The sequence below is a fragment of the Limanda limanda genome, chromosome 4 (genome assembly GCF_963576545.1).
Source record: "Limanda limanda chromosome 4, fLimLim1.1, whole genome shotgun sequence".
Lineage (NCBI taxonomy): Eukaryota > Metazoa > Chordata > Actinopteri > Pleuronectiformes > Pleuronectidae > Limanda > Limanda limanda.
The window spans coordinates 27,205,928-27,221,446 of NC_083639.1; the positions used below are offsets into that span (position 1 = coordinate 27,205,928).

General features: G+C 41.8%; 3 protein-coding genes across 3 annotated transcripts; all 3 read right to left on the minus strand.

Annotated features, from left to right (window-relative positions):
* Positions 1-929: 929 nt before the first annotated feature.
* c1qc (complement component 1, q subcomponent, C chain) lies at positions 930-4,490 on the minus strand. The gene is made up of 7 exons (XM_061069539.1): positions 4,323-4,490; positions 3,651-3,760; positions 3,475-3,537; positions 2,878-3,031; positions 2,241-2,381; positions 1,792-1,918; positions 930-1,421 (listed from the first exon to the last, which is right to left on the minus strand). The coding sequence occupies exons 2-7, from the start codon at positions 3,748-3,750 to the stop codon at positions 1,287-1,289; spliced, it is 720 nt and encodes a 239-aa protein (XP_060925522.1). The 5' UTR covers positions 3,751-3,760; positions 4,323-4,490; the 3' UTR covers positions 930-1,286.
* Positions 4,491-5,327: 837 nt separating this feature from the next.
* On the minus strand, positions 5,328-8,401 carry c1qa (complement component 1, q subcomponent, A chain). Its single transcript, XM_061069480.1, has 7 exons — positions 8,313-8,401; positions 7,419-7,585; positions 7,105-7,281; positions 6,930-7,006; positions 6,390-6,506; positions 5,737-5,820; positions 5,328-5,621 (listed from the first exon to the last, which is right to left on the minus strand). The coding sequence occupies exons 2-7, from the start codon at positions 7,573-7,575 to the stop codon at positions 5,478-5,480; spliced, it is 756 nt and encodes a 251-aa protein (XP_060925463.1). The 5' UTR covers positions 7,576-7,585; positions 8,313-8,401; the 3' UTR covers positions 5,328-5,477.
* A 130-nt stretch (positions 8,402-8,531) lies between these two features.
* LOC132999733 (nuclear factor 7, ovary-like) lies at positions 8,532-10,411 on the minus strand. Its single transcript, XM_061069481.1, has 3 exons — positions 10,370-10,411; positions 8,751-10,278; positions 8,532-8,648 (listed from the first exon to the last, which is right to left on the minus strand). Exon 2 carries the CDS (start codon positions 10,269-10,271, stop codon positions 8,868-8,870), a length of 1,404 nt encoding a protein of 467 aa, XP_060925464.1. The 5' UTR covers positions 10,272-10,278; positions 10,370-10,411; the 3' UTR covers positions 8,532-8,648; positions 8,751-8,867.
* Positions 10,412-15,519: the final 5,108 nt, after the last annotated feature.

Sequence of the window (15,519 nt, forward strand, 5' to 3'; positions counted from 1 at the left end):
ATTTTTAAGCTACCTAATTCCATATAAAGCTACTTTATACTTCTCTTCCACTGCTAGTAAAGAATATTGTACTTTTAATTCAGGTTTAGTTTCTGTGAGAGCCCGATGTCTTGACTCTAACAGAGAATCAAGCCTCAGAGGAAGTGAAACAGTTGAAGAAGAGGAAAAGCTTCACCTGATGAAGAGTCATTGGATAAATCTAATAAAAAACATTTATCCGAATTAACATTTTGTTCTGTTTTCCTCTGAACTTCCTTATATTTCTTGCTGTTAGTGTGTTGGTGAAGCTCGTGACCTCAGTCCGAAGGCTAGTATCTGTTCCACAAAACTTTTGATTTCCTATCATCCGACAGCGGATGCAGATTTTTATGATTCCATCCTGTGAAAAATGCCACTTTGTCATTTTCTGATCCTCTTTTTATTTGTCAATCTGTCCCTGTTGTTGTTCCGTCTCTCAAAGTTCAGACTCAGTGACACGAAGAAATCAAACCTTCTTTTTTCTGAGTTGATCATTAAAGTATGTTCACATTCAATAACTTAACACACTGTAAACGTGTCTGTGTTTTACTGCTGCTGCAGTGTTTAAAACACACTCACCTAAACCAGAGCTGACATCGTGAACAGGAACTTTCAATTCAACTTGTGCAAAGGTTGCAGATTATAAATTTATTTTGATAAATACTTGGTTTTATTTCACAATCTTGAAATAAGCACCGAAATCAAATTTAGAGTCAGAAACACATACATCAGCATTTTAAATTTTTAGATTTGACAAAGACTCTCAAGCATCTGAGCAGCAACAAGGACTCTGTGTGTGTTTATAGACGTTGTAAATTTAATTGTAGATTTATCATGAATTATAACGTGTAGGGAATGAAGCTGCATGTATGAAATAGATTTAAGAAGAAGACCAACGGTACAGCCAAAGCTTTGAGGTTGTTTTCAGATCTTTATTTGTAGTTTTCCAGTTCAACTTGTGACAGAGAAAATAAATTCAACACAGTGAATTGGACTTGGTAACTTTTAAAAGTGATTAAAAAAAAGAGAAAGCTGGAAAAAAAACCCTGTGATGAAAATGTTTTAAGGCTGATTACTAATGGAAACAGATCCCTTCTTCCTCAAAAGTGACTAAATCAAACTATAATATAAATTAAAGTCTTCTCTGCGTCTGCACGAGGTTTTTCACGCAGAAGAAAAATGCAAATAACCAATCAGAATATATTGTAGCCGATGAAATGACCCAGTTTGCTGTCGAGAGGTTTGAGGACGGAGGTGGTTTTGTGGTTTCAGTGCGGGCGCAGCAGGAAGCCGGAGAAGATGCTGAAACCGCTGGGATTCCCTCTCATCCCTTTGTAGTCTTTGGTCTCCAGCCAAACCTCCTGGTCCCGGGACAAGTAGACGGACAGGCCGCCCGACGTCACCTGGAATCACACATCGCATCTTGGAGCAATTCTCAAATGATGGCAGAACATTGAAATAAAAGGAAAAGCATTGTTGAGGTGATGCGTTTGATGTATAAACATTAATCAGGCTTTTAAATGTTCCTATATAAAAAAACTGACATCATTCATTTCATATGATATCAGATGCTTAGTCTGAGTAAGGTTTACAAGTAAAATGCTACAAGTTTACATGAGCTAATTTTCTTCATGACGCCACTTATGACAAAGTGTTATTCTGACCATATTGGTTTGTTGACCATGACCTTTGACCTTTGTCCAATGAGTTTGGGGGAAATCTGTCATTGGTTTGTTGAGTTATTTTGTTCTCTGAGCTCTTCCATGTTCGTACCTGTCTTCTCACTCGGCGGAGATCACAGAAGGACGACAGCAGTTTTCCGTCCAGCTTCATCAGGACACAGAGACGCTCCTCTAAAGAGGCGTGGTAAACAAAGAAGTACGTCCCCGGGACGCGACACCTGGAACACACAAACTTACTTAATTCACTAAACGTGGATTTGTTTTTTACTGCAGAATGATGACCGTCAGTCACACCGAAATATCTCAGAAATAATGGAATTGATTCGGATTAAATTCCATCCAGACATTCCTGGTCCAAAGACGACAACTTCTAATGACTTTGATGATCCTTTGATTTTTTTGAATTTTGAGTGAAACGTCTAAACAGCAGTCGGACAAACAAGTGTCCCAGACCTGTTGTCGGAAACACATGATTTAAATATCATGCTACGAACCTGAGATTAAAACCACATTACAATGGATGACAGGTGTGAATCTCACCTGAACCGTCCTGTGCCTGTGTTGTAGTCGTTGTTGATGTTGGTGATGACTTTGGTGAAACGGATGACGCTATTTTTGTCCGGGTAATCATTGGTGCCTCTGGCCATGCTGAAGGCCGCCCTCTGCTGGACTCCAAGCGTCCTGCAGCCATGGAAGCAACACAAAGTGAGGGCCAGAGCGCGATGAACCTGCTACTGGCCCCCGGGGCAAATAATAATCTGTGACCCCGGTTTTATTAAAACTAAACCATATACTGGAAATAAAGATAGATGACGGCTCCCTGTAAGTGTAGCTAAAATGACTCAATCACCGCCTGGTGGCTGGCTGCAGTATAGGTCATAAACCCCACCTCCTCTATGTTAGTGGATGGTACTTGGACCAAAGTAAAAAGTAAATTCTTTCCTCAAAAATCTGTCGGTAGTGGCGGTAGTTTTTGTTTCTTATCAGTTGGATTTTAATTAGCTATTTGAAGTGGTAATTTTAACGACTATGACTCTGGCCCCAAATGCTGTCTTCGGTACCGGTGGCCACAGACGCAACATTTAGCTTAATTTCTGGATTGAGGGAGGACGTGAAGATGTTCAACTTTATTTACAATAGATTCCAACATTTTCAATGTTTCAAAGAGTTGACATACCCGGGTTCTCCTGGTTCTCCAGGAGGTCCGTCAACCCCTAGGGCCCCGGGGTTCCCTGGCTCCCCACTCTGACCTCGTTTACCAGAGAATCCCGTCGTCCCCGGCTCGCCCTTCTCTCCCTTCTGTGGGCCGAGACCACCGAGCCGCTTTGACCCTGTAGACAACAACCGGCTGGTCATTGAACAAGAAAACAAGCTGCACCCACCTGCTGCGTCTCTGTTGAATATAGAATAACTCAACTGTTCCTGAGAGTTAGATGAGAAGATGAATATTCTGTGTGTGTTGAAGATGGAGTCAGGACATGTTAAGTCAAGTTCAGCATAAAGACAAGAAGCCTGGCTGAAGAATTACAACCAAAACTCCCGACAGCTGCTTTCAGACATGCACTGAACTTTGGACATTCTCCTGAAAGGTTCTGGAAGGTTATTTGGTCAAATATTTGGAAAATGTCCGAGTGAGCTAACGTGAGTCTACAGCAGGAATATTTCAGGCGCCATAGTTTAAAGATGTTCTGGGCATCGATGTTTTTTAATTTATCAGCTGACCTGTGAACTGTGTTTGGAAAAATGCTTTATGAATAAAGTTTGGTTATCATACCTGCTTCTCCTTTCACTCCTTTCTCTCCATCACGACCGTCTTTGCCGGGCAGCCCAGGCATACCTGAGGATGGAAGTAAAGATAAAACAAAAATATACACACACACACACACACACACACACACACACACACACACACACACACACACACACACACACACACACGACTGGACATACCTGGTATCCCGGGCATTGCTTGGCAGGTCTCCATAGCAACCAGCTGGGATACGGCCAATGAGAGCAGGGCTCCCATCACAAGAGAGAAGTGAGGGAGCATGATGGAGAACCTGACGTAGAGGAGACAAGACAAGGTGATGAGACGAGAGAAGAGTGGGGAGGAGAAGAGGGAAGGATGGAAGGAAAGGTGAGGAGGAAAAGGTTAAAGGAGACATGTGGAAGAGAACAGAAGAGAGGGATGATGAGGTTAGCAAAGAGAAAGGGAAGATGGGAAGATTAACTATTTGGTTGGGAGATAAGAGAAGAGCAGAGGAGACAAGGAAAGATAAGTGGAAAGGGTGATAAGAGAGAGGGGAAGAAGATGGTGGAGGGATGGGACATGATGAGGAAGAAATAAAGAAGGAGGGATGACGAAGACAGGAAAAAGAGAAGACGAGGAGAGAAGGAAAGAAGAGACAGGGTATGTGGGACAAGAGGAAAGAGGAGAGGAAACTAGGAAAGGAGACGATGGTGAGAGAGAAATGTGAGTGGATCATAGAGCTCAAATATCCAAATGTATTTTTGAAACATAAAATACACAATGTTAATAATAAAGGAGAAACAAGCAGATTATTTCACTATTGTTAAACTGGAATCAACTCGCAGATGAAATAAATACATGTATGAACTCACCTGATGGAACCGACAGAAGAATAAAAACCACTGTGACGACTTGAAAACAAAGTGAAGTGAAGCTGATGTGAAGCAGCCGGAGGAGGAACAGGAAAAAAACAACAGATTCAGCAGTTTTTTGATTTGGAAATGATTTTCTGAGACGACTGGATGTAGTTCTGTAAATCTGTGAGGTTACAGAGAAGTGGAAGGAGAAGGAACTCCGTCAAAACACTGTCCGTCGCTATGCGTCATCGTGGGGAAACTTCTCTATAATTATTAAGGTCTTATTGTGTAAAGTACTTTGAGATAACACACAATGTGATTTGCTGCCATACAAATAAAATGCAACGTGATTGAACTGATCCACACAACGTTGGTGTCTAATAATTTTGAAATGAATGTTCTGGATAATTTTTCTTGGCTCACTTATGCAGTGGAGAAGGAAGTACAAGTACTCAAACATGTTACTCAAGTAAAAGTACAACACTAACTCTGTCTACCTGAGTAAAATGTAGTACTTGCTTTTTAAATGTACTCATGTATTAAAGGTAAAAGTATTTGTCCCTATTGTAACTTCCTCATTACGACTGAGTCTCTTCTGATTTCATGTCAGGTGTTTCTGCAGCTGTGCTTTGTTCTTGTTGAAGGAGGCGGGGTCTAATGTTAAGTGGCCGCTCTGATTGGATCAATGGACCAATTCACATCCCGTTGATTACTTTTATGAATATATTTTCTTTTTAAAACAACAAATGCAATGCATTATTATACATGTAGTGGAGTAGAAAGTACATAAATTCGCTGAAATGTGCAGTGGAGTATAAAAGTTGGTAAATCTAAAGTAGAAATAAGTAAAGTAGAAATACTTTAAAAGTATCAGCTGCGTAAGTAAAGCATCAAAGTGACACAGTTTTTGCTCTAAACACTATATGTTGACTTAAACAACCAAATGAGTGATTGTCTGAAAATCTGTGTGTAACGAAATTGTGTAATGAATTTCTTTAGTCTTATAAAACACACCCAGAATCGACAATAAACTTTTATTTAGTTTTTGTTGCATTCGCAGAAACAGTCAAACCTTCAAACAGGATTTACAGCATCAATGACAAGGAGACAAAACTACGTCCTGGATCAACTCAGTCCCCGGTTTCCTGCTGGTGAGTTCCCAGCTGGTGGTTAGGAGAACAGCAGGAAGCCGTTGAAGATGATGGATTTCTCTTGCGTGTCTCTTGTCTCAGAATCCGTCTGCCGGTCCTTGAAGGACTCGAGCCAAACCTTCTGTCCGACCGTCAGCTGAAGCACCGCGCCGCCTGACAGCACCTGAAACACAACACACACACAGTCACTACACAGGGAGAACAGCTCTACACACAAAGACTCTTGAACCTTCTCCCTGTGAGTCGGCTCTCCAGCTCCCTGACGCAGTAAAACTCACCTGATCACTGTTCCTGTTGTAATCACAGAATCCCAGCGGATTGTCGGTCAGAGCGTCGCTGGCGAGACGCAGACACATGCTGACCTAGAGAACAGGTTCATAACATCACGTGAGTCCGATTTAAAACAGGTGTACGGGTGTTTTTCTTCTCTTTATTCTCTCTGTTTGAAAGCAGGACGTTCAGATTTTGCAATGCTTTCACTCTAAACCCTGCGCTTGCACTCAAATTGCCCTGATTTAGCTTGGATTTGCTCTGTTTGTGCTCAAACTTATGAACATTTCACATATTTGTCACGTTTCTTGCGCTCCAGCTTCAGCTCGAAATTTCTAATTGTTCTGTGCTTGGATTTTTTTCTGTACAAGATGTCTGTCAAAATTCCCCCAGATTGTCCCACCCTCATTGTGGGCATGTTAATTATATTTCTATGAGACAAAACAAGGATTTAAATTAGGGTTTTTCATGATATGGGAACACTGTCGCTGGCGGCTACCAAGCTCCTGAACAAAGAAGTGGGAAAAAGACATCAATACAGGTTGATTTTAATGAAATTGATGACAATGTGTGGTCTGGAAGCAGTAAAGTAAAACACAATATATGTGTTACACTCAGCATGAATCCGCATGCAGCTGTAGAACAGACACCAGTGTGTTACCTTGGCCCCAGAGTGAAAGGTGAAGTAATAAACGCCCGGTACTCTGCAGGTGAAGTAACCTGTGGCTGCAGTGAAGTCTCCAGGTTTGTTGACCAGAGTCGTCTGGAAGGTCACAGGCTGAGAGACACAAAGAAAAACCCAAGATCAGGAGAAAAAGGTCAAAGAGTCTTGATATATATTTGTTTCATTTTCCAGTTACATCCGTACGACCAGTTTGCTGTTAATCACGTTCTAATCTTGACAGAAAGACATTTTTATTTTCGAAAATACTGCAGATTTGAAAAATTTGAAAACATCACAGCGAGCAAGTGGTCGTGTTGATGTTTCTAACACGTGATACCGACCTCTGGAAATATCTCAGGCTGAGAAAGAGGAGTCACACACACACAGAAGCGACGATGAAGACGTCAACTTGTAAAGACGACGAGATTCGAGAGCTTTTGGTGAGGAAGAAAACTCTGAAAATATCCAGAGACAATTTTCCAGAGTTCATGTCTGGAAACAGCTTGAAATGTGATGGATGATGGTCATAGAACGAACCTGGTTGTATCGAGGGTAACTGCTGTCCGTCCTGATCACTGAGAAAGCTGAAACGGCGTGTTGAGAGGCGTCTTGACCTATAAACAGAGCAACACAACCACACACACATGTTATTAAACACACACACACCGTATGTGAGCACGATACACTGACTACCTGAGGGTCTGGTCCTTACCAAGGCCGATGCTTCTCCCCTCCGGGCCGTGGGGACCAGGTTGCCCCGGGTCACCTGCTGCTCCCAGATCTCCTCGGAAACCTTTCTGACCGATGACTCCTTGCAAACCTCGACTTCCCAACTCGCCCTTCATCCTCTGGAGGACGCCTTGTTCCACCGAACTGTCAGCCATCGCAGCTGGAGACAAATAATCGGTGAGTTTTTAGTTGAAAAATGACTCTAGTGGTCATAGAGGCAATGTGGCGATGAAACAAAGACACCAGACATTAGCAAGGTGAAAGTTCTGGGTTTGAATTCAGAAGTGTTTTTTTTACCATCTGGCTCTCCTTTCTCTCCCTTCACTCCGGCCCACCCGTCCCTGCCGGGGGATCCTGCCGCGCCTGGACGTCCGTCGCAGCTCGCGTCGTATTGGGCGGCCTTCAGGAGCAAAGCCACACCCACCAGAACAGCCATCCCATAATAACCTCCCATGGTCCAGTAACTGTTAATGGTAAGAAGAAAAAGAAGAAGAAGAAGAAGAAGAAGGAAGAGAGAAAGTAACATATGTTTGTCTTTAGCAGTATTTGTAGACCCCGTGTTTCCAATTTGACTTTTATGATTATGACTAATATTGATTTGATCTAATTTATTTATTTAATTTCTGACAGGGGGGAGAAGTTTTTAAAACAGCGTTTAAATCTTCAACAGTTAAATGTGTCGAAACAAATATGTAATTCCAATTTTCCTGAACAAAATAAAATACTCAAAGGACACACGACAAGTTATAAAAAGACAGAAAATGATGAATGAAATGATGATGTTACTTTGGTAGAAGTTTAGCGTCATTAATTTTTGATTTCACTTTTCCTGTTGTAGTTTGGTTAAGTTAAGATAAGTTAAGTTTAGAGGTGAAATATTCCCTTTCTGGTAGAAAAACTTCTCTTGTGTGCATGAAACACAATTTTTTACAGTTTTGTTGGATTGTGTAACAGTAAATTACATTAATATTAATGATTTAATGATAAATGCAACTAAATGTTATTTTTCATAGAAATGCACTGACACTAATGATTGTCTGGACGTCAGTGTAAAGACTTTTATTTTAATTTAACATTAGCTATTATGAGCAAGAGTCACCATCAGAGCTAAACTTCCAATTAACTGACAAACTGAAACAACAAATACTGTCCTTTTGATATCGACATTTGAATGTTGGAGATTTTACTCACCAGCCGAAGTTTCTGTCTCACCAGCAGAGTTTAGGATCTGCAATGAAAGACTCACTGACACACACAAACAGAAACACACAGACACACACACACACACAGACACACACACAGTCACACACTCAACACGCACACACGTTGGTGAGGAACTGAAACCGACAGAATCCCCGATCTGTTGAGTTTCTAGTTTAAAAATATTAAACTAAATGAAACTTATAAATATTGACCAACCTAACATTGAAGAGTTACGTTTCCATGGCGACACCTGCTGACCAGTGAGACCAAATGACAAAAAATCTCTCTCTCTCTCTCTCCATCTCCATCCATTCATCTGTCCGTCTATCAACAGTATTTGAAAGAAAAATACATTTTAGATATTTTTATTGATTTTGCAAATATAAAATTAAAATACAAACTTAGGAAATTCAAAGTGCAATTTACTCTTTTCAGAAATGTAGGGTTTATTCAAGTTGCTCTTGTGAGTGTTGTTTTCTCAATGTGGCTTGAGTTCTTTTAAATCTGAGACGACAGCTCAGCACATTATCCTCGGACTCGTCTCTAACTGAGAGTTTCTCTGGTCACGAAGACTTTTCCTTGTGAAATCCTCAGTGGGAGTCGGTCCAAAGTGCCCATGCATGGGAACAGCCTGACGGTGAAGGCGTGTGTGAAGGTGTGTATGTGAGCGTTGGTGTCGGGATCGAAGAAGCACAGTTTCCCTCTGCTCCAGTCCAGATGGACGCTGATCCTCTGGAGCTTCTTCTTCACCCGCAGGACAGCCGGTGGATCTCCTAACATGCGAGCGCTGTATTTACCGTTGTAAAACTCAATTTGCCAGAACCAGGACTTTATTCGTGCCTTCTTGTGGAGCAACTCTGCCGCAGCGCCAACGAACCAGGCGGCGTTGTCTCGCACGTCCACCTCCCAGGTGTGGACCCCTGAGTTCAGGCCCTCCCAGCCCCGGACGGAGCGGTGGTAGTCGATCCTCTCTGGGTTTTCTGGGAGCGTCCGTCTCTCTCCTTGTCTCACACTGGTCAGGTCCTCGGACAGGATGAATTCTGGGTTAGCAGTGTTGGGATCCAGAACCACAGGACTGTAGGAGACCATCTCCTTCATCTTGTTCCAGATGTTGAAGGTCAGGTTGCCCAGGTGTTTGGCCTCGTCTATCAGAGCTCCATAGAGCAGCTCTGGATCCTCCAGCAGGGGGCGCTGCTGGACTCTTTCCACTGCAGCCTTGTACTTGAGCAGGAATGAGGCGTCCTCAGATCTCAGCTCCTCCTCTGTGACTCTGACCGTGTGAGACAGAGCTGCTATGTCTCTGCTCAGAGCCTCAGTCTGCTCCTTCATCATCTGACTCTTCTGCTCCTCTTCCTCCCTCAGAGCAGTGATCCTGGCCTCCTCTTCCTCCTTTAGAAACTGGCGAAGCTTCTCAAACTGCTCCTGTATCTGCTTCTCTGTGTGTCGGGCCTGGACCTGGATGTGCTGTGCTGTTTGGTCCCAGTTTCCTTTAACTTGTTCCAGCTGCTTCAGTTTCTCCTGCAGAGGCCTGAGAGAGTTCCCCAGCTCCTTTTTGAATTCCTGTGCAAATTCGTGGATGGGTCTGAATCTGTGGTTGTTGTGTGTCTTTGAATCCCTGCAGATGAGACACGCCGGCTGCTGGTGGTCCAGACAGAAGAGTTTGAGCTTCTCGGCGTGCAGACTGCAGAGGGACTCGGATCCTGCTGACGCTCTCTGCTCTCGCTCCAGTAGGAAGCTCTCGCACAGGTTCATCAGAGCCAGGTTACGAGGCGGTTCGCTCCTCGATGATCTCCTCTTACACACGGGACACTCCTGTGTGGGCGTCCCTCTCCACCATCTCAGCAGACAGGCTTTGCAGAAGCTGTGGCTGCACGTCAGGACAACCGGGTCTTTAAAGATGTCCTGGCACACCGGACAGGAGAGATCCTCGTCAGGTCGGAAAGACATTTAAAGGCTGAAAGCACAAACACACCAGCGTGAAACTGAAATGTGTGACTCCTCTCTGTCGCTCTACAAACTTCCCTGAGGGTTTCATACACACTGACCCTCTACGCACACATGCGAGCAGCCAGCAGCAGGTTCAAACGTGTTGGTAGGTCCTGCTGTGTTCTCCTCTCTCAGGGACGTTACGAATCTGGTCTAAAAGAGATTGTTATTGTGTCTCTGTGTGTGTGTTTGTGTGTGTGTGTGTCTCACTTCCTGGTGGAGGAGCGGCAGTCTGTTTCCTGGTTTGCCTCAGGTGACTGGAGGTGGAGCTTGGTCTCGGGATCTGTGAACTGAACCGCTGGGGAACAAACCATAGCTTTAGTTTTGTCAAAAGAGGTTTTGTCTTAAAAAGTTACACATTCTGTTCAGGACTCAATCATCTACCAGATAAACCAAATATAGCCATGTATAAATATAAGGGGCTCATTCTCTTTTTAAAAATATCTAGTTGATAACTGTTGAGGAGTTTTTGACCATTCTCACACATTACTGCATATGCCAATATATTATATATAGTGTATATTACACATTATATCTGTACAGGAGAGAAGTGCCTGTCCAGTTCTTCTCTCTCTAACAACAGTACATTGTAGTGTCTTCACTCAGGGACTTCATATCTAACCCAGATGCTACAGACAGACTCCAACTCTTTTGTGTATTTCACCAGTGACCAGACGTAATGACACAATGTGATTTATAAACATATAAGTATCAATCAATTATTAAAACCTTATTTATGACTTAACTTTCGAGCGAGTCAATTGCTTTTCAGAGGGAGACTAATGCACCAAAGCAATCAGGACATCAAAACCTCACATGTGATGTGAAAGTATTCAGTATTGTGAAAAGTTATTTATTTCATGGTCGTTCTCTCTGCGTCTCGTCCATCGAGGAGTTACAAAGACAAACTCCATCTTTGTTTGAGGAGCAACTAATAAATGAGCTGAAAACAACACGACAATCTCCTTTCAGATCTGCTTCTGTCAACACGCCTTCAGGAGACGGGAGAAAAGAAAACATGACGCGTTCTGTCTTGTCTGCCTGTGGCTCTGTGTACGTAGAGAAATACACTCGAGGCCAAATCCATTTTCACCATCTGTGGTACGAAGCGGGATTTGTGGTTATCATGGTGACTCCAGGTTTGTTTTCAGTGTTCTGAAACAGGTTCACTGGCTTTCAGGATTGAATCTGTCATGACTCTGGACTTTAGATGTTAAATTGGACTCTTAAATGAAGAGTACTCAAACTGATCTTGGACTTTTCTTTATTTCTCTTTCTCATTTATTAGTGTTTAGGTTTGTGTTTGGATTTGAGTCCTACCTGAGTTCTGTGTTTCCACCTGCTTCATAAAACCTGACAAATTCACCACTGAACCTCTACCTGAGCAGATTACCTTTGAGATAATGAATCAAAACATGCCAATGGTTCAACTACTGAGGAATCCGATCAGCCTGTAATCGACAGAAGGAGAATTTATCACTAAATACGACAACTCGTATAGCTTTATTTTAATTATTTAATTCTGACATAATACCTGACACTGTTTCCATGATTCTATCACTGCAGCTTAGAACAACACGAGGAGAAATAAAAAAAAAACAAAGCCTTTATTAAAACTATTATTAATTTACTGTTAAAAGTTTCCCATGATTATAAAATGACCCATCCAGGCTGATCAGACTCTTTATCTCCTCTTTGCCTCAGCAGCAGAAACAGTCTGACATTAATTTAGCCTCCGTTCATAACAATTTCCTCGGCATTGGACAAATGTCTTATTAAATTCCTCTTTACAGTTCATCATTCGCCTGACTTAGAATATAAAAAACTTGTTTTCGAGTGGTTCTCCTCTATTCTAGTGACATTTGATTATATAATTTACCCTTTTTCTTTGTCACATAAACTGACTCTACCAGCAGGTGTCAGCGTTTCTTCTCACAGTATTAAAATCATTCATGGTTCTGACGATGTTGTTTATAATTAATGACTCTTTTAACTGAGACAGTTGATAGCCAGCTTCGTATTTCCTCCAGGACGCCCGATGTTAGGCTCAGCGAAGCCAGATAATGAAATTATATCCTGGATATGTGGAGCTTGCTTCATTGTACTGGCCACAGACGTGACCCTTACATGAGTGATGGGCTGGATTTGCATGTACTGCAGAAAAATACTTTTTCCGGCAAACCTGTCTGTTAGTCGCCCTGCTCCAGTGTCCTGAGGAGCCTGGAGACCAACCCAGCTGGAACTATCTAAATGAAAGATGGAGGAGAAGTCTCGGGACATTTCCCACCGAACCCAGATGCCTCCAGGCTCCACATGCGTGAAGCAATCAGATAAGATGAATGACTCATTTTACTTCTTAGGAAAAAGAGTTCACGTAGAATCAAGAGATGGAGCAAGAGGAGAATCTCTGTGGAGAGAAGACACAGAGAGATTCTGCAAATTAAATCAAGTAAGATCGGCTTTGTCCTTTCAATGCAAAGTTCCGGAGATCTGGTGATTGGATCATCTGCTCAGACTGTGTCAGCAACACAATGAAAGAGGGCGTGAAGGAAAGAAACTCCCATTACCAAACCATCACAGCAAGCAGCAGAGCAGGAAAAATAATTACATCTCATGTCACATTTTACACATATATTCAGTTGTAATGTTCTAAGCTCTCCACTTGTACCATGTGAAAAGTCTTGAGGAGATGTATGTTCCACTTATTGCACTTTTCCTTTGAAGGAAAACATGGGATTAACACAAATCAAACATGGGATTAACACAAAACATCTTAGAAAACCAACCGAGAGCTTCTGAAAAAGCCTGAATCTACAGTTATGATATAAAAGTGTAATAAAACAAATTCCCATTTCAATTTCCGATCACAGAGCCGGGAACGTGACACTTAACTAAACCTAATGTTTCCTATTACAACATCATGTCATAAATTATCCTGCATGATGAGTATAATTTGCAGATTGTAATTTGTAAGGTGTGGATTGAGGAGGGTGTGGGCTGAGGTGTTGTTGATTTAACTCTAACACAACACAATTCAACACACAACAGTTGATCAAGGCTAATTTCGTCTTTAATATCTAAAGCTGCTGTTAACTGCTGTTTGTCACAACAGAGGAAAATGAATCTGAAACAGGCCTCATGGGTTTCTATTGTTTTTGAGGGGCGGGGGGGGATTTCCTGTGGGCTTTTCATGTCACTGTGTTGTGGCCTCATCATATCCTCTGATCTCTGCTTGCTGGGCGAACAAGATTAGAAAAACCTCTCTCTCTCTCTCTCAAAGACACACACACACACACACACACACACGCACATACACACACAGCAGGAAAACATTATGGAGGGCGGGTTATATTTCTTTTCTCTCTCTCTCTGTCGAGCCCCTGCTATTTGTTGGCTGTGGACCAATCACGTTGCCCGTGGTCACCCACTACAGACAACAAGGTTTCCTTCTCTCATTCTTTGTAGCAGTTAATCCTCTGACCTACAGGAAGTTCCTGACAGAAGCAGCCACAGGTTTCTCCTTCTCCTGCAGGTGAGAAAACGTCTCCTGACGCTGAGCTGAATTTACCTGAGAGATTTAACACGTCTGTAGAACTGAACTGTAGAGCCTCCATTTGCACGCTTAGATCAACAGGAGAAATATGAGAGGAAGGCCATGCCAGTACAGATCAGAGGTTTTACTGAGAGTTACAGGTATTTTGTTATTGTGATTTTAGCAGGAGATGCTCGGAACGTTAATTTAAGGCGTTAAAACAGTGAGGAAAAGCAGCTGGATGCTGGTCGTGTGGATGTATGCAGACTGTAAATATTTGTTCTGTCAGTGTGTGAGCACAGGATCAAATTCACTGTTCATAAAACTCTAAAATAACCCTGGATATGAAAAGACGGAAAAAAAGAACTTTTCATGAACTTTCTTACTTAAATCTAAAGTTGATCCTGTTTCAGTCTCAGCTCTTAACTTATACAATAACTGATGTTTTTGTGTTTCCTTCAAACTCCGGAGGGAAATGTTTGTGTCTCTGTAGCTGCCTAATGTCCCAGTGTGTTCACCTGCCTGTTCCTCATGTGTCTGTTTGAGTGGAGATCAAATTTTCATATAACAGCGCAAAGCTTTCAGAATCGTTAGTCGATCCTGTTATTGTGAACTAACTATCACCCTTTTTAATAAGTTACAAATCTTGTGATTTAGTCGAGTCAAATCCTGCACAAATTATAAAGTGAATCCTCAGTTTGTCCTACGCAGTAGTATTCTGAGCGAGTTTGAATCTACAGGGAACTTATATAACCTCAGGGAGAATAGGTAAGTTTAAGAAACAAAAGGGTGATGATACGGGGATAAATATAATGGAGAGCTAAAAACATGTCGCGCACTTTGCAATTTCGAAAATAAGGCGAATAAACAAATATAAAACTAAGGTGTAATGAACAAAGCATGTTCATGGCTTCGTCTTAGTTTGTTTACTGAGACCTTATAGCCAAGTGCAGTCATTCTGAGTATTAATGTGTAATAACATATCGCTGGTCTCCATATAAACTGTGTATATTTGATAAGCTCTATTTAATTTTTGTTAACGGATTTAATGAATGAATGAGTGGGTTTTGCTGCTGTGGTTTAAAGTTGAAGAAACAGTTAAACAGTGACACAATGACGTGATGAGTAGATTCATCAGTATGAGCATTTATGAAATGTAAAAAATATTATATCTAGCAACATAATTATCCACTGACGCCGACCGGAAATTCCATTCCACGGCCCATGATGAACTGAACTGTTGGATTTACTGGATTATATATGAATGTGTTGAATAAAGAAAAGGAAAAATATGTGAGTGATGAAAAACAACTTCTGCACTTTTAGCCGTAATTCAAATTCTGTTTAAAGTCTATATTTCAATCCCAAGCTGTGATCTACCTTTAATCGCAACCGTTTTCTAGGCCTTAACCAAATCATAACTAGATTAAAATGGTCGATTATGTTCTTTTAATTAACAATAGTCTGGCAAATAAACATTATCCTGCATGTGTGTGTTAACTTGTGTTAAGTTTGAGGATCGAGGAGAAGTCCGGAGATCTCCAAGCTAGTATTCAGCCACAGGCTCTTTAGGGAGCATGAATGTCTGCACTACACAGAAACCAATTCAAATGTTAACTGGTAAAAAATGGAGATAATTCAATTCTTAACCTATGATTCCTGATTCTGCAAAGTTAC